This window comes from Colletotrichum costaricense, assembly GCF_030867565.1.
Source record: "Colletotrichum costaricense strain IMI 309622 chromosome Unknown Scaffold_30.1, whole genome shotgun sequence".
Lineage (NCBI taxonomy): Eukaryota > Fungi > Ascomycota > Sordariomycetes > Glomerellales > Glomerellaceae > Colletotrichum > Colletotrichum costaricense.
Window position 1 is genome coordinate 328018 of NW_026848259.1, and position 17567 is coordinate 345584.

General features: G+C 50.3%; 4 protein-coding genes across 4 annotated transcripts; 2 read left to right on the forward strand and 2 right to left on the reverse strand.

Annotated features, from left to right (window-relative positions):
- Positions 1–2464: 2464 nt before the first annotated feature.
- On the forward strand, positions 2465–5095 carry CCOS01_16438 (ATP synthase F1; the record flags this gene model as incomplete). Its single annotated transcript, XM_060464574.1, has 4 exons — positions 2465–2654; positions 2730–3263; positions 3327–3530; positions 3594–5095. The coding sequence occupies 4 exons, from the start codon at positions 2465–2467 to the stop codon at positions 5093–5095; spliced, it is 2430 nt and encodes an 809-aa protein (XP_060304890.1).
- A 5676-nt stretch (positions 5096–10771) lies between these two features.
- CCOS01_16439 (cellular nucleic acid-binding protein) lies at positions 10772–11271 on the reverse strand (the record flags this gene model as incomplete). The annotated part of the gene is made up of 3 exons (XM_060464575.1): positions 10772–10838; positions 10916–11000; positions 11058–11271. The coding sequence occupies 3 exons, from the start codon at positions 11269–11271 to the stop codon at positions 10772–10774; spliced, it is 366 nt and encodes a 121-aa protein (XP_060304891.1).
- Positions 11272–12252: 981 nt separating this feature from the next.
- Positions 12253–12769, forward strand: CCOS01_16440 (uncharacterized protein; the record flags this gene model as incomplete). The annotated part of the gene is made up of 2 exons (XM_060464576.1): positions 12253–12517; positions 12702–12769. 2 exons carry the CDS (start codon positions 12253–12255, stop codon positions 12767–12769), a joined length of 333 nt encoding a protein of 110 aa, XP_060304892.1.
- Positions 12770–16379: 3610 nt separating this feature from the next.
- CCOS01_16441 (Atg11p) lies at positions 16380–17254 on the reverse strand (the record flags this gene model as incomplete). The annotated part of the gene is made up of 3 exons (XM_060464577.1): positions 16380–16503; positions 17051–17121; positions 17186–17254. The coding sequence occupies 3 exons, from the start codon at positions 17252–17254 to the stop codon at positions 16380–16382; spliced, it is 264 nt and encodes an 87-aa protein (XP_060304893.1).
- Between the last annotated feature and the right edge of the window lie 313 nt (positions 17255–17567).

A 17567-nucleotide genomic window follows, 5' to 3' on the forward strand; every position in this document is an offset into this window, starting at 1 on the left:
CCCTTGAAGTCAGATCACGTTAATCAAAACCGAGAGGCTGCGAGGTCTTCCCAAGTTGACGCAGCATCCATCCTGACTAGTTCGGCCTCCTCCAAATTCCCTCACGAAGTCACCTCACGTGGCCGAGGCTTCAATGCTAACATGCAATCTAGCCACGTTCGGCTCCCACATATTTGCGCCATAGACACACATGGCATATTACGTACGAGAACGTTGACTCACTTTCTCCGCAAATTGGGACTTGAGTTTCGATCAATATGTTCCAGAATGGCGGCCCATACGGCCGATGGAAGGCATACATTCCTGTCAGATGTATCTTCTGCGGCTGACGGGATGACCCCATGTGGAATGTGAGTGGCAACGGAATGGGCGGCGGGAGGGGCTGCGGGAGGGGCCGGCTGAACAGCTTTTGACTCACGCCCAGGGTCGCTGAACTGAGTGCCGATTTCGTATTCCCACCAGCCAAGCAAGGGATGATGAGGATTTCTGGCGCGCAACGTACGCATGTTCCTCCGCACGGCCTCCAAGTGGAGACGCTTTCTGTCCCCGACGCGATCAAACTTATAGCTCGTGAGTCGGTACTAAGGATCTAGTCTGACGGGTGAAGCTAGTCACTAAAGTCAGCCAGTCGAGGAGTTGGAGCAGACAGATGCGGTCTAGGCATGCAAATTATAGCATAGTAAATGTCTGGACAAGATGATGCCGTAGTGACCTATTGTAGGCCTTTCATTCACCTGGAGGAGGGGGAGAAGCCTTGAGCTGATGAATGCGATGAGGAAGGTGTAAGGTTCAATGTCTTTTGGAAGACATGAGCCACTCTGGTGGAGATTTCTGAGCTTTATCTCTTGAATTAGCCTCGATCCATCGTTAACGAAGAGTCCATGATCGTATGCAACCGTCCCTCAATTTTAGGGCCTGGCTTGACCCAGTACAAGGATCTTCAGAAAGTTCAAGGAGATTACTTTTTGAACTTGGTCTCACAATTACAGCCTATCTTGGGGGCTCTCGGCCTAAGGAACCGAGTCTGTTGAGTCCGACAGTCGTTCATCACGACTGACCAGAGGGCGGGCTTTTTGGCCCTGTTCCGCCTTCCCCATGTTCTCGATGACAAGATCGCATACACCGCGCATAGAACTTTTGACCAATTGATTTCCCAGCATTATCGCCCTTGCTATCCGTGCAACGCAGGAAAGCCACTGCATAGCTCGTATTGGAAATTTTGACCCCATTCTTTTAGCGTAGTCGTCAGCGGCTGGCTCAGCTGAAAGGTCAGGTATGTTACCTGGTAAAAGTCGTGGCGAATTGGCCGAAGAGTTTTTGCTGACTCTGGTATTTATCGTCTTTTGCTATGTCGCCAAGCATTAGATGAGACCAGATGCGCCTACTTCCATTTCTTGGCAATGTGGAAGACTCGAAAGTTTCGCCTCTCATGCTTCAAAACATCGCCTGCGCAAAGATGTAGTAGGCGAATGAAGGAACGTAAACGATGCTCCCTAGTAACTAGAAACCTTCAACGACACGATCTTCGGGGTGTCATTCGCTGTATGATGCGGATAAGTTCCGTTGAGAGATCAGTAGTGTCTCTTAAGTTGATTTACTCTCGTGTCCGGGAAACCAGGGCACCTGATGAATTCATGCCAACATTTGACTTCGACGTCGAGAGCACATAGTTTCTCTAGCTGGCGGCCGCGCTGTGGGCCTTCGCAACTGGGACAGTCTTCTTCACCACTTACCACATTCATTAGACTTACTGGCTATTGAATTCTAAAGTAATTCTTTAGATAATGAGTATGCGCTGCAGAACTCTTCATGAGCGATGTGAGCTACATGCAAGAAGTCTTGCTACCCAACTCCCTGTCAGACTGATTCTGATGCACTGTACTGATAAAAGATATTTGAGTCACGAAATAGTGACTTTGATTATCATAGCTGCTAGTTTCGGCGTGCGGCTGAGTTTGACAGGTCACTTGCGGTCTGACACATTCTCCAAGATTGACTCTGAGAAGGAATTCCCCTTTGTGAGTCCTCCACATGCCAAGAATGTGATGTTGGGTGTAAGCTTCCAGTATGGAAGGGTCAGGACAAAGGCCTCAAAACTTACTTCGTAATCCAACCAATCCAGAGAAAAGCGATGAGAGCTACAAGCCATCATAGGTCTCCATGGCGTCAGTTGAAGAATGCCAAGAGCGACAGCCAAGTTGAATTAGGTTCTAGATCGTAGCATTCTGCTCACAGAAGAATTTTGAATAAAAGGGTTCTCTCAAGAAAAAAGAAAAAAGAAAAAACAGTCTTTCCGTGAGCCCTGAGAATATAAAGCATCATCTATCATCCAGGTTAATAGTCCAATTCATAGGCTCATTCAAAGTCATCACAATCACGACCACTGCATTCATCGCTCTCACAACCATTTTGATAGTCCTAAAGCACACTTACTCTTCCCACTTCCGACGTTTCCACAGAAGCAATGGATTCTCGTGACCACCATCCTCAGGCGGCGGTTTGGAGTCTCTACCGACCGTCCTCTACCAAGGTGGAGTCCGCTATTGTAGCCAATCCATACAAGCCCGGAGCCGATGACCAGGAAACCGTTCTTGAAAAGGATCATCGCCGTCCTGTTGATCGCGGAGACTTTGCCGATGGTGGCAAGTTTCGATGTAAGTTGCGAGATAATCATCAGGAGCTTTTTCGCATTTACAAATAGCTCGAGTATCTTGACTGACGTCTCCCAGCTGTTGTCAAAATCTTAGCCGCATTCAACAATGGTAGCGGTGGAACAGAATGGATGATGGGCTCCGGCTGGCTCATCAGTCCTGACACTGTTGTCACTGCAGGACACGTTGTCTACGATTGGAAATTTGGCTACCAGCGTGCGAAGGAGATCAAATGCTTCATCGGGTATGCTGGACGTGCTTCGGTTGATAGCGAGAAGCACGATGTTCAGGCTCGTCTGGGTGAGCGAGTGATCACTACCTTGGAGTGGGTTCAGTCGGGCCCACGAATTAGGACGCATGATGTTGCATTCATCAAGCTAGATCGTCCGTTCGAGGGTGATCTCAATATGTTCCCTGTCCAAGACCCGACTCCTGTTTCTGACGAAGTCAGACTCGGTGTTGTAGGATATCCTGGAGACAAAGAGCTCCCCGGGTCAAGGGGTGAAGATGGTGAAGGGGGTGCCTTGATGTATCAAGAGTTCGCTCGTACCGAGTACGATCTCCAAGACAGCACTCTGCATATGATCGAATATCGAGTCTCAACCTATGGAGGTGAAGTATTCCCCCTCTTCTAGTCTGACAGGAATCATTATTCTGATTCAATCTCGAACGCAGGCCAATCTGGAGGACCGGTTCTGAAAGTCGTCGAGGGCGGTACAATGTACATTGCAATCGGCACTCATTGCTATGGTTTTGGACCAGGCACGCAAAATTCCGGAAACTCTATAGGAGGTCGCTACGGAGTCGACTACGATAACTTTATCGTTCTCTTCCAATCTCCCTCATTCCCTCATGCGCATCAGGGCATCAAGATCGTCCGTACTGGCGCTACTGAGCGAACCTTTAAGCATTAGCATCGTCGTTATGAGAAAGTTGCCAAAGGGGAATACGACAGGAATGGAAATACGGAGAGAACCGAATCTGAGGAAGTGGGCGAGCGCTTCGATGACAATGGCAACAACAAGACGCGAGACAATGGCAATGGACACACCTATCTCAGTGGACACAAGGAGTTGAACGGGCATATCGACAAGGACAGACGCAACGGACACGTCGAGCGCAAAGGACACGGTGACTCCTCTACCTTTGGAGATGAAGAAGGCTTCTTCAAAGTCCTTGCCAAGATTGCTGGGCCAGTTGTCTCCACTGTTGGTCCCTTCTTTGGACCTGCTGGAGCAGTAGCTGGCATTGTCGCTGGGACTGCTCTCTCAGCAATTGGAGGATCCGAGAGTGCAATCATCCGAGGAACTGGAGATCTATCTCGCGACGTCGACGAAATTCTCAACTCTGGTGGACCCGAGAGGGCCGTACTCGCAGAGGCCGCGTTTCAAACTCTCCTCAAGCTTGAAGAAACTCCTCAAAGCCGCCAACTTCTCGCCACTATCGCTCACAAATACGACGCGTTCAAGCCCAATTTGAATGAAATTGCCAGGATCACCAAGCCCTATCTCACCGAGAGCGCCCTTTACTTCGCATCCGAGGAGATATCGAGGCTTCAACGGGAGAAGGAGGCCGGGCCTCAAGAGGCGGCCAGGGTCCCTCTTCACCGCCAAAAGCTTCACCTTGATCACTCACGTTCGTACTTGCGAGAGGATGAGGAGTCAGCTTTTTTCAGGGGTCTCATGAAGCCTACGTATCCAGTCACTGGAGAAGAAGGTCTTCTCGCCTCCCTTGGACCAGTACTCGTCAAAAGCTTTCAGTTTGTCAAGCCTATTCTCATGCCTCTCGCAGTTGATGCTATCCATAGCGTTGTAAAGAGCCTCAGCCGGGGCTCAGAGAGTATCACCGAAGACCTGAATGCCGACTCGAGGGATACCAATGTTCGTCTGGTCTACAGACGTGCCATAGCTGCTGAGGCTACTCTCGAAACGCTCATGGCACTGCCGAAGAAAGACTTGGATAGTCTTCGCATCGTTAAGTCTGAAGGCAATGAGGAGGGACTTTTTGATGCGATTAAGGATAGCGTTCAGAGAATGGCGCCCACTGTTATCGACATTGCAAAGACAGCCGCCCGCGAAGCCCTCTCCCAGCTCGCTAAGGCGGCTGTCAACAAGCTCGATGGCTCGCTCAAGTCAAGTGGTTCCCAGGAGGCTCAGCAAGATACTGGCCGCAACGACCGCTTGTCCAAGCAACGTCATATGGTCAGACCTCAGAAGTCGAAGTCGATCTTGGATTTCATTGGTGACTTTGAAGAGTCCAACACGCCCGCAAAGGTGAGGAACAATCCTGTCAACTATGAGAGTGAAGACGAGCGTACTTGGCAGGCCACCATTGAGGCAACCTTGACATCCCGGGAGAGCACGTGGGTGCGCTCACCCGAAGGACGAAAGTCCTGGGATTCAAACTCGGATGGCCTGTACCCAATGAACGAAGCATATGTATGAGCAGAGGTATTCGCTAACGCATTTGGCCTCACGGTATTAGAAGATTTATGGTCATGGCTGAGATGTTCCCACTCTCATTCTTCATCTTTGAATGAGTTTCGCTGAGGTGGTGTCACTTTCTTCCATTCGAACTCCTAGGAGATCAACCTTCAGACCCTCAACGGTCGAAAGTTCTATCCCTATCTTTTTGATTTCAATTTTTGTGTGTTGAGGGTACCTTGATGGCCCTGACTAGTCACTCGCTTCGAATGTGTCTCAAGAGTTGGTTATGATGGAAGTTGTATGGTACAAGTACATGTATGTATCAAAAAATAACACACTCAATTTCTTACATTCAGATAGTTCTGTTTCCCTCTTTTATTTGATTATGCTGGATAAGGGATAAGGCCGCTGGGAAACAGAGCCTTTGTTGTCGTATTTGAGTGCCAAGCAGGTTGAATTGCATTCTATGCCCAAGCTTTGGTCTACATAGAATGCCGCAATATTGATTTAATCTATCCAGGTGCGTTCTTGCTCCTATTTGTACATTTTTCATGGACTTATCTCAACTTATGCCACCATGGGAACCAACGGTATCTCTCCGCGTTATTCGGCCAACAAAAGCATCACTAACGATTCTGCTTCAAGATCGAGGAGAATCCATCGGGACTAGACAGTCGGATCCTTGCTCGCATTGTAGAAACTCATCAAAGAAATCTTTCTTACCGCGTAAGCTACGGCTGATCTTGCTGAATGATAGCAGACAGCTGTTAGGGGCCATCGTGCGAATTTACCAGCACTCGTCTCGAGCCAAATACGAACAAGGGCAGATGTACGGACAAAGCTGGCTATGTCAACGATGACGAGATCAATACAATCATCCGGGCCAGAGAGGACCGATTGCTTAACCTTCCCAAGTACTCATGTAATACCAAACTGGTCAATATCGTTGCAGAAATCGTCCTTGACGCCCTGCTCATCATCGCTCAGGTGATGTTCAAACAAAGACTCATTGGTCCTGTACGATATGTCTCTCTGTTTGACGCAGCTCTTACTATGCCTGCATACCAGATATTTTCTTTACTTGCATGATCATAGCAACGCTCAAGCTCAAGTTTGGTAGCGAATCCCGGTCCAGTTAGGGTTTTGGATACTGGGTCAGGCAACTCCTTGTTTCCTTGTTCTATTCGTTCCTCTCTTCTCTTGTCCCTCCTTCTGGATCAACAGATGAAGACAGGGGATACGCCCTGCACACATGCGGCAACCACATCGGACCAGATGATTGGATACACATACGGCAAAGGCGAGGATCAAGTCGGAACTTGCAAATAGTGACTCAATTCTTGTGGCGGGACAGACTTCGACCCTAATTACACTAAGAGAATCCCCGACATTCTCAGCATCGTGATTGACGGCGTCTCTCACTTTGGGAAGCCAAAGTATAAGAAAGAGGACGAAAATCCCTCGGCTGCCTCCTCAAGTCCAACTGTCATTACCAAAGTACTCTTTTCAAAAGTCGGGAACCGCGACGTTATTCTGAGAAATTTGCCAAAAACGAAGCAATATATGGAAGATACTGTATCCTACCCATTTCTGCAAGATCCTGAAGTAGATTTCCTCTGACTCTTAAGACAATATTACAAGTGAAGTGATAGCTTGAGATCAAAGAAGCAGGATTATTGATACATACGATGCAAACGTACTGTGTGAGCCCTCTAGTGCCTCCCCCCTCCCTTCCCAGAGACTAGATGAAACCGTATGTTGGAATAGAACAATCCCGTAAGTTTCACCATGCATTGCCATCTTAGTTCTTAATATATACGTGCATTGTAACCTGCGTGGAATCTTCTATCAAGGATTAACCTCGCGCTGACGTACAGTCATTTTCTTCAAACTCAAGCTTTCCCTTGCTGTCTCAGTTTTGCTCCCGCCAGTTTGAACCTACGGTCTTGTATGATGTTCGATGTACATGACCTCCTGGCTTCATCCACTGTTCCTCCAAAGTCGTGACCGACCCATTCTAAACCCCCAGATTCATGCCTCTCCCATAACTCTCAGCTTCCGAGCATGTTGAAAATACCTCCAGCTACGACTTGCGCTGCCCTCACATTGTTAGACTGCCAAAGTGGCGAGCCTAGTGGTATGTAGCTTAAAGACAAACCTTGAATCTTGGTGTACAAAGCCATGAAATTACAAAAGGGCCTTATCATGAACGCTACTACCGTATATCTTTTGCATCTGTAAGAAAAGGCCTGAACAGCGGCGGAAACACTGTTGAAGAGCCTTATGGACCATATCGACAAGCTTCAAGACATCTTGGGGAAGATACACAAAAGGCATAGGCCCGATGAATTCTTCCACAGACTTCGGCCTTTCCTACAAGGTTGCCTGACCCCCTAGAGGATCCCATGAGGCACATTCTTCAACGAGGAATGTGGATTCTGCAACGAGGGATGTGGAAAAAGAGCGTGGCATGAGTTCAAGATGAAAGTAATGATCAAAGCTCTCGCATCGGTTTCTGTATTGGCATCGTCCCAGGGGTGTAGCATGCTCTAGTGCAACCTGAGCCCCGAATAGACTCTCAAGAAAATTCAACGATGCGTTTCTTTCGCGGAATATAAGAGTACATGCCTTGACCTGACCGCCAATAGATCAACCTCTCCTCTGAATATTTCAGTATTCAAGATCTCAATACCTTGTTCGATGGTTACGAACGTCATAAAAGATTGTGTGCAGCATACAGGCAAGCGAGGAGAAGCCTGACTTGGTTGAAGAACAGATACTCGAGTGTCATTGTTCGCCACATCATTCCACCACCCGCACAGATTATGACGCGAGCAGATGCGCCGGAGGAACCCCGCAGAACGGGCGCTACGTCATCGGTGCCTGTTTTGAAATAGGCCAGAGATGAGACAAGCCAGGCAGGAGAGGTCACGCCGTAGATGTTGACGCATCATCGAATCCTCGGTCCCGACCTCTACTGAGGCGTTCATAGGCACTTGTCTGCCTCGACTTACCCATCAAGACACCCTGACAATAACATGATCCGCTCTAAGCGTATGTTGAAGCCCGAAGAAATGAACTTGCTAGACTGGAGAGGGGAATCTATTTGCACAGCGCTTTATTGTTCTCCCTCCAGGCTTTAGACGTACCAGTGGTTACTTAAAGCTGTCGTATCAAAGGGGAAAACATACTAAGATCTATGCTATTTGGATGATAACAATCAAGGGGACCGATCTGAGCATGGCTGCGTTGATAGATACGAAGTGGGGGCATGGCACAGCACCGTCTCATTATGAAGGAAGTGAAAGGAACCCAGCAGGCAATCTCTTAACTGAGAATGTCTATTGAGACTGGAACCACGGTGGAGTGCACTATCCGCCTAATCACTGTTTGGCTCAAAATTGCCCATCGTACTTTCACCCTGGCTGTGCCGCAACAATCAGATATCCAGGGTTCGGGTTCCAGAAGCTCAGACGAGGCTCCTGAGTGATTGCACTCTGCATGATGTTGAGCAAACTCTGGCCAGGGCTGTTGGTATCCCTGTCACAGGATAGCTGGTTCAAACCGTTCGGTTCGTGGGTGATGAAGGGACAATTGCTGTCCATTATTTGATTCTGCGTGATGACGTAAAAGGGAGATTCCAAGCGTAGGCTAGAGGGACAATTGGTGTCTGGTCGAGGGTTGAAATGGACTTCCAATCCGACACTCTGGATGTGCCTCTAACAAACTCGGGCCAGGGCCTCGCTCTGGTCGCAAAGACCAGCCCACGGTAGGCTACGCTACACGACAGTCGGGCATACGATGGCAGATGGCAGCGGGCCACCTCGGGGTTGAGAAACGCTTAGCGTGTGACGGAAACCTTGCGGAATCGAATGACCGTGGACGTTCGAGGATCCTGTGATCAACCTTAGCCCGCGGTCGAGACCAAAGAATAACAAGGGAGCCAATTCTGGTCCTACCGTCTCTGATGTTGGGCAGATCGTTTATCGTTGCCGACTCAGTCAGCCACAGCCATCGTCATCCGAAGAGATTCCCGGCGGCATTTGGCGGATCACGCAAGCGGTATCGCGATTCCTGCCAAAGCTGCGGTATGCGGTATGCGCTGATGTTAGATGCTAGAAATAGGGCCATTCCTATGTTAGCCGCCCATGTCCACAGCCTGTGCAATGCACGTTTGCGAGCTGGCAGGTTTTGGGGTAAGCCAAAATCGACCGTGCACCCGGCAGCTTTTGGAGGCAGCAGCTGGTGCCGGATGTCTTCCAGACCAGGCTCACATGACTGGCTCGTGCGCCTCTGTGGCGCACTCGAGCCACCTTAATAGGCACGACAAGCTCGCATTGGCGGTGCGGTCAAACCGCGCAGCGGAATTCTCATCGTCGCGGAAGCGAGGAGACTAATACACATCAGACGCACTGCCAAGCAACGAGTCGACCACCACCGCCCGGAAAGCACAACTCTTTACGAAAGCCATCGGTACAGCCAACAATTTTTGCGGTCATATACACCAACTATGTGATTGATGTATATGGATTGATTCACAAGCTTCTATGGTAGTAAGAATTCCATAGCGAGCGCAGCATGGTAGCTGCAAAGCGCTAAGGCACGGAGAGCGCCACAGAGGCGCCCGGGCCCATCACGTGTGGCGTATTGCGCCCCCATCCATCACCGCGTGTGCTCCCTTGCTTCATTATCAAGTCACATCATTCAAGCCCGGCCCATTTGATGAATGATGAAAGGGGCTGTTTGCCTGCTACGGAAGCGCGCGGCATGTTTGCTCACTACCACTGGTCTGATAATGCACATGTGTCAAACTCTTCAATCAGGTTACCGATGCAATTCGCACAATTGCTTGCTATCGGCACAGTCACGTCTCCGCACTGGATCTGCCAAGTCTGCCTCAGCAGAAAAGGTAGGTTTTCCAGGCCGCCCCACGAGGCCCCCAAACCAAGAAAGATCGTTGCATTTGAAGCGTTGCGCTACGGGCCAGAAGGGAACATTGTAGACCATTCCTCCGCCGCTGCCATGGGCACACGTGTCGGCAGGACGGTTGTCCCCGTCCAAGATGCAAGCACCTACACCTTCACCAGCTAACTATAATGAAAAGGGAAAGCACAGCGAGAGCCGAGGTTCTGATTGAATCTTTTGCAGTAGGCAATACGTGTATCACTCGAATGAACTCGTGCAAATGGCCTCGTCCTGGCACCGGATACGTGCTGTGGTCGCGCGCCTAACTATTCGAAAGCAATGCGTCTTAACGATGGGATGTATGGTCGGTCAGAGCGGGCACGGGAAGGGATACTAGACGCAAGCCCAATACATTTCCTCCAGAAGTTATCATCATCATGACAATGTACTGAAGGATGAGTGATGTTGATGAATGGTCAGCTGTCCAAACTATCGGAAATGGATTTCTGATGCAGAGACCATTGGCTTGCCAGACTGGGAGATGTACGTCATGCCGAAAGTCCACCTAGCATCCCCACGACACAACACTGAAGGAGCCTGAACAGAGGTCGCCTCGGTTGCCAGGCAGTACCAAATGTCTCAGCAGGCAACAAGTGTAGGAGACACTCGCGTCCTTCGTGTAGTCCAATTACCAGGAAATTGCCATTCTTCTCCATCAGCTCTTTTATCCTCGAGCTCTCACAAAGATCCGAAGAGATACTCGGATCAGGAACTGCATCACCCACATATCTAGTGAAACAATCGGATGTCGGATGTGGGCTCATCGCTCTCGCTCTCCCTGTACGTGTCTCGACGTCTGAATGTGGCGGCGGCGGGTGATCGGAAGTAGCGCTTCCGTCAAGAAGGGGGATCGGAGGTAATTGTCGCAAGCACCGTCGCCATAGGAGAGATTGGGAGAAGGGTTGCGCCGGACGTTTTCGGAGCTCTAGAGCGCAGTTGTTGGACTTGATGTGGGTGACTGTTGAGGAATATGTGTCAATGTCTAAAAGTCAATGAAGCCAGCTCGGTAACTTACTGCCATCAGGCCTCTCGCAATCCTTGGAGAGATGAACATCCTCGTCGCAGTTGCGGCACTTGATCTTGCGAGGCTCAGAGCCTCCCAAGAGACGTGGCACTCCCGAGAGACGTGCCCTCCTGACCGCGGTTGTGAGAAGCACGACCGCCACCACCACCCTAGCTGCGAAGCCGACCTTTCCGTCCCATGGTCCCCGTAGCAGCGTGTTTGGCATACTTGGGCCGTACTGCGACGTCGATCGCGGCCGACTCCTAGTCTGACGTTATCTCGAGACCGGGAACTACTCGCCAACATCAGAAGTGGTGCCTAGAAACGTGTCATCAGGGCCGGGAGCAACTCACTACCCATTGCAATCAACTGGCTTGAAGTTTGCGCGCCATGCCGGTGGTACAACAGCAGCTCCTTAGGCCACGTGGAGCGGCGGCAGTCGGTCCCGTCCACTCTTTCGCGACGCAAGCTTGCGGCTCCTAACCTCTCTTTCACTGATTCGAAATTACTGTTCCGCTCAATGATCGCATTCGCTTTAGTCCAGATGCGCTGATGAAAGGACGCCGTTGGAGAGGTTGGGCAGGAAGATCCAAGAATGGTCGATATCATCTGTGCCAGCTCTCCGACTCTAGATTCTGTCGCCGCCTGCCGTACTGCCGGCTTCCTGGGCGTCTGGGCACATCTTGCAGCCTCGAACAACTTCCGAGAAGACTTTTGATTGACAAATCGAGGCGGTAATCATCTACATAATGTTAGGTGCTCTGCCTCTCGAGGAGATTGGTTCTCTAGTGTTGCAACGCCAGTCTGGAAGACCTACCGTTCCCTGGGCCCACTGCCTAAAGCTTCAGCAACTGAGGCGTTCGAGCCCGCTGTTGTGACGATATGCTTCTTTAGCGAAGGTTGCAAGGACTCAGCGACGCGCGCGCCAGGAGACAAATCAGTCTGTGCAAGTCTACTGGTACTGCGCTCGTTACTATCAACAAGAGATAGGCGACAGGCGGAAGCGAGAGCGCCGATTCGAGGGGGGAAGTTAGGAGGACAAGTGGGATCGAGCGAAGGTGGCGCCATAGTGACTTCGTGACATTTGTACCGGCATCGGACGTAGAAGTAGACCGAGCCTGATCAACAAGATTCCCATAGATCCAATTGAGACTCGATGTCTTGCCAAGGGTGGGTGATGAGAGCCGCAGAACTTGTCAAAAGAAAAATGAACGATGCCCAGCTGTTGTTGGATTCTCGACATTCAGCGGAAAAGGTGGGCTTGGAAGGCGGTCTGGGTCACATGAACGGCTCTTCTACTTACAAACAGCCTCTGGAGAACCACCTCGGAAGATACCGTGAGCTTCACCCACTTCCTCTTCATTCCACCTCCACACACAGCAACAACCACCACTTTATTGAGGCTGCGATGCGGGTAGAGGGACCCCAGACATCGCGTCATGAGGTTGAGGGGGACGTGGCGGAGCTGACGGGTATGTAGTCGGAGATGTCGAGCGTCAGCGAGATGTCCTTGGAGTGTGGAGGCTGGTGTGAAGTGGTTGTGAAACGGTCTCAAAAGTCGATTCGGTAGCACCGCATGGTTGTGGTGTGGACGGAATATGGAACAAGGGAAGCTTGCCATCCGTACGGTTGCTGTGCTGACGTGTATACCAGCAGCTGCTGTTGAATTCCTGGCCTCTCGCTGGCGAGTCCGTCCGGGCCAGTTCCTCCGGTCCATTTTCTAAGCACAGTCAATGCCCACCACCCATGTAATTTAGCGAATCTCTCGGGAGGGTATCTGTGCGATGTTGTTGTTACCTTTTGAGGGAGGGAAGGCGGGGGCATCGTGAGGTAGCTTCTGTGTAGGTAAGGTATGGTAGCGAGGTATCGCTGATGGGCAGACGATGGCCGCCGCCGCTTAGGGCCAGAGCCATCAAGAAAGAGGTAGACGATAATCATTAATAGATGAGGGAGTCCGGGGCAAGTGAGAACAGCGCCGTCAAGCAAGCACAATAATTTCCAGGAATGCCAATAGGGAACGCCCAGTTGATGGGGAGGAAGCCATGTTTGCCAGAGTGACGCAAGGTTAGGTGAGGTAGACTGAAGAAGGAAGGGAGGCCGAGACGATTACACGGCGACCTAGGTAATCTTCGAACTGGGAAGTCACGCTGAGCTCTGGAAAGATCTTTTAGTGGGCAAAAGGAAGGTGCATCGTCGAGATTGGCAACAGTGAGAGGACAGGAAAGAGCTTGTTGTTGGAAAGGCAGGAAGGAGTAACTTTGCGACCCAGCCGACAACTAGCAGCAGTCGCCAGCAATTGACGAGTGGAAGGAGCAATGCTCATTTAACAGCAACAATGCTGCTGTCAAGTCCCATGTCGACCACCAGTATTGACAGCAGCTGCGAAGGGACCGCACCTGCCAAACACATGAGTGGTTTGTACAGCCAGTCCAGCCTCTCTTGTGGTCTGTTTGTCTGAAGTCCAGTGTGTGGGTCAGGTTCCCGGTACATTGAGAGGAAGGGAAGTTCCCGAGGATTAGCCGAGTGGAGTATTGGTGACTAATCTGACGTGACAGTCGCAACGACAGCATCCAACATCAATAGCAGCATTGCTGTGTGTCAAGTCCCATGTCGAAGGAGATCTTTCAGCTGTCATTAAGTATATGTAATGGTCTTACATGTGGAACAACTCATCTGAGACTACAATATGCGGGCAAGCTAAGGTCAGGATCTAGAGAACTACCTTGAAAGCCTTCATCTTGAACCTCCTAAATGTGGTTTTGCCAGGCGGCGTTATTGATGTTCAGCTGAGGTGGTAGGGGGAAGTAAAATATGGGATTAAAATTGGATAAAGAATTCTAGCGACATTAATGACATATGTCTGTCGTAGAATTGCTATTGGCAGAGCCCTGCCAGATGAAATTGCACCGTGAAAGTATGTTTGTGAACGGACTCCTCCCAAGTGTTTCTGCAGCAATTTGCAGTTGCAGGTCTTCTCATGTCTCAGTGCCTCGCTATGCAGCGGGTTTCTTATCCATTGAAGTAGGCGAAGAGACACGTGCGAGAAAACCAATGAATCGAACTCAACCCGTTCTGGATCTAGGAGAAATTGAATGATTAGCCGAAGATCGATTTGTTCAATGCAAGCAAGAGAGTTGGCAAACCTAGACCGTGGGTGAATAGGTAAGAGAATAGGAGGATAGAGCAGTCTGGAGTCTGAAGGTCAGATGGAGAGAGCCGTTCGGAAACTGACAACGAGAAGAAGAAGAAGAGAGAGAAAATAGAGACAACGTAGAAACATCTTCAACTTGCCCTCGCCTTCGGAGCTCCTCGACACATACAAAGTATTCGGATTTCGGCATGTAAACAAATGACATCGACTGGACCCAATGACGCTCCCTCCGGCCCCTTCAGTCACTTTATCGGCAGATACATCAATACGGATGGGCCAAAAGCGAGGGCGAGGTCACCTGACGGAAGCTTGATTGGAACAGACCATTCTAGCTACGACTCAATAGCAATTCAATCGTCTCTAGCTTTCTTTCGACGCGAGGGGCATTCGCGGGGAGATTGTTTCGTTGTAGCTCCCGTAATTGACAGTTCTTCACTTGGGTCAACTCACCAGACCCTCTTCAGCAGCCAGTGATCTCGGCATATGTCTCCGTCTTCTTCTCATGCCCTATTATGTGGAATCAGTAATGAACTGAACACATTAACCCGAAACAGCTCATCTCATGGCTCCAGTCATGTTCAACGCTTCCCTATCACTGACTCCTTCAACTTGGAAAACTGCAGATGCACCAGACACTCCGCATAGGTGTTAGCCGTCCAGTTGTGCCACTTCTGACGCTCTATATCATTTACTTCGCTATCGCTTGGCATCTTGCACTGACCATGGTGGAACAAGTGGTAGCACCGGGAACAACGCACCGTCACCTGGAAACCCTTTGAGAGGCTCGAGAAACTCAATTCTATGCCCAGCTCTGCACAATGATAGACCGAGACTGAGTGAGAATCACTTCATGTATGAGTTGAGTCTTGACAGGAATGATATCTTGTTGCGCACGTCTGGCAAATGTTGACCCATTCAGCTCCGGAGATCTTCTCGGCGCTGTTATTGTCTCTTGTCTGTCTCCAGTTTGATGTTTCCAGAAGGTGCAGTTGACCTCTTTGAGACAAATCTTGCCCCGGGAAGCTATCGGTGCTTATGTTGCGAGCCATCTTCCCGCCGGTGTCCAGTTGCTGGTCATTCTGAAGATTCTCATTTGATGGAAACAACAACCTCTTAGCAATTCTTTCCATGGGGTCTCAAGCGGAGAAAGATCCCAACAGGAATCGGGATGTAGTCACTCGAGCCTCTCTTAATGGGTTTGGCTGTGACCAGGTTCCGTTACGACTGAATGATTCCTTTACACAGGTGTCAGAATGGCATCATGTGGATGTAAGGGATGTCGGAATCTTCAGTATTATATTATCAAAAACGACAGCATCGCTGTCGACCTTGTCAGGTTGTTCAATGCTACACTTCTGTGAAACAACGTGGACTAAAAGCTCTATGGAGCTGTAGGACGGAATACCCTGGTCTGATGGTTTCTGGAAACTTCTCTACGTGTGTTCGTATGATCTCGGATTTGGAATTGTCGTCTTCCTCGAATCGGTCTGTAGCCATTTTTGTTAGCCATGGACCAGGAAGACATCCAAGTTCTGAGTTCGAGAGGAAGACTCGCTTCATTCTGACATGGGGAACCTAGCTTCTTCTCAATCATCTTCAAAAGATAATCCACGAGTCCCAAGACCCACCTCGAATCTCGCAATCCAAGTGAGAGATCATGTTCTCCAAGGTCCCCTAAATCAGCCTCGTACATTTTGGCTGCCTCGTGGTATGGGCCGACCTGATCGAATCTAGCCGTTAGGCCGACGTTTAGGCGGTTTGTGCGAAGCACGTTGGCGTCGCTGCTATTGCAAAGATCCTGTCATAGTGTACGGTTGTTGCTAGTGCCCACGTCGGCAGGGCAGGCTATATATATAGTAGGTGACTTTCTAGCTATACTGGGTGATCGTGTCGGCTGAACATTTGGCGAGTCGACGAAGTGAGGCTCAAAGCTCCCTCGGAAAGGACAAGGTTCGGCGAGAGACTGGTTCAGGACTGGCACGGCTTGAGTTTGACCCATGGGCGGCTGAGAGTACCGAGCATATTGTGGCGCCCCCGAGAAGACTTGGCGCCGGCCGGCACGTTGTCCAATAATTGTATTCGATTGCGAATATGGCATGGAAGGAGGGAGTTGGTGGCAGAGCCTTCGTTCCATACGGCCGCTCTAGAAGAGACCTGGTGGTGGACTTTGGGGATATGTTTAACTAATGGATCTCGGCGGTGGAGTAAGAGGTGATGTCCTCCTCAGCAACTTCCTTCGCAGTGGCCTCGGACTCCTCGACCTTGGTCTCAGCAGCCTTTGCGGGCTTGTACACCGCGGTCTCGGCACTGCATTTGTTAGAGGCGACGTTCTGGGGGGCGGCGCTACATCCTGCAGCCTTTTCTCAACCTCGTCGACATCGATAGCGGGGCCAATAGCCTCCTCGGGGGTCCGTTCGACCTTAGGCCCGTGGCAAGCTTCCAGCGCTCTGACGGGCTGACGGGCTGACGGCCTTACGGCCTGATGGGATGATGGGATGATGGGATAATGGGCCTGAGGGTCTGGTGACGACGGAGGGCTTTTCGAAGGAGCTCTTTCCGCAGGGATTTCTGGCGAGACGAAAATGTCATCAAAATGGCCTTTCAGTGACGAGGTCGACATCCGGCAGAAGAAAGCTGAGGGGGAACGCTGAAGGCCTTGTCAGAGGATGCTTTTACGTGACTGATTCGAAAGAACAGCCGTACCATCATACGACCTCTCTCGGTAGTTAGTATGAACAGACCGGCGGGGCCTTGTTGGCAGGCCTCCAAGCACTGGAGGTCCTGCATGGTGAAACACCCTCTCAACGTTCTCAGGCTGACGACGTCTTGAGACTGGCGACGTTCTGAGACTCACGATGGTCTCACAGTGACGATGGGTAGTCGACTAGCCTTGAAGGAGGGGAAATTGAGGTAGCGCAGAATGGGCTGTTTTACGGACCTTGTCACCTCCCAATTATCCATTCTCTGCCCTATGCTTCAATGCATCTACATCGCTGCTATTCATCCAGTACAGCAACTTCAGGTCGGTGCTATCGGCCAGAGTGCGACTGGTGAGCATGCCAGATCGGCGAACCGTGGACTGACCAGGATCAGACGGGTCGTTTGCCGTGTGGTATTGGCTCACAGTCACCCCTCATGAGTGTCGGAAATTATTGATTCCATGGAGAGTGATGTGTTTTAAAAATCATCCTTCGGGTGTGGCAGACGATTATGAGAACGATTTTCTGCCACAAGGCTTAGACGCTGTTGTAACTCTCAAATTTGGGTGACTTCGTGGCCTCGTGTAGCCGTCGAATTCAATGATGGATCGCTTCCAAATCAATAACTGCCAAAATATTATCAGTAGAAATTTGACATAGCTTCCGCCATAT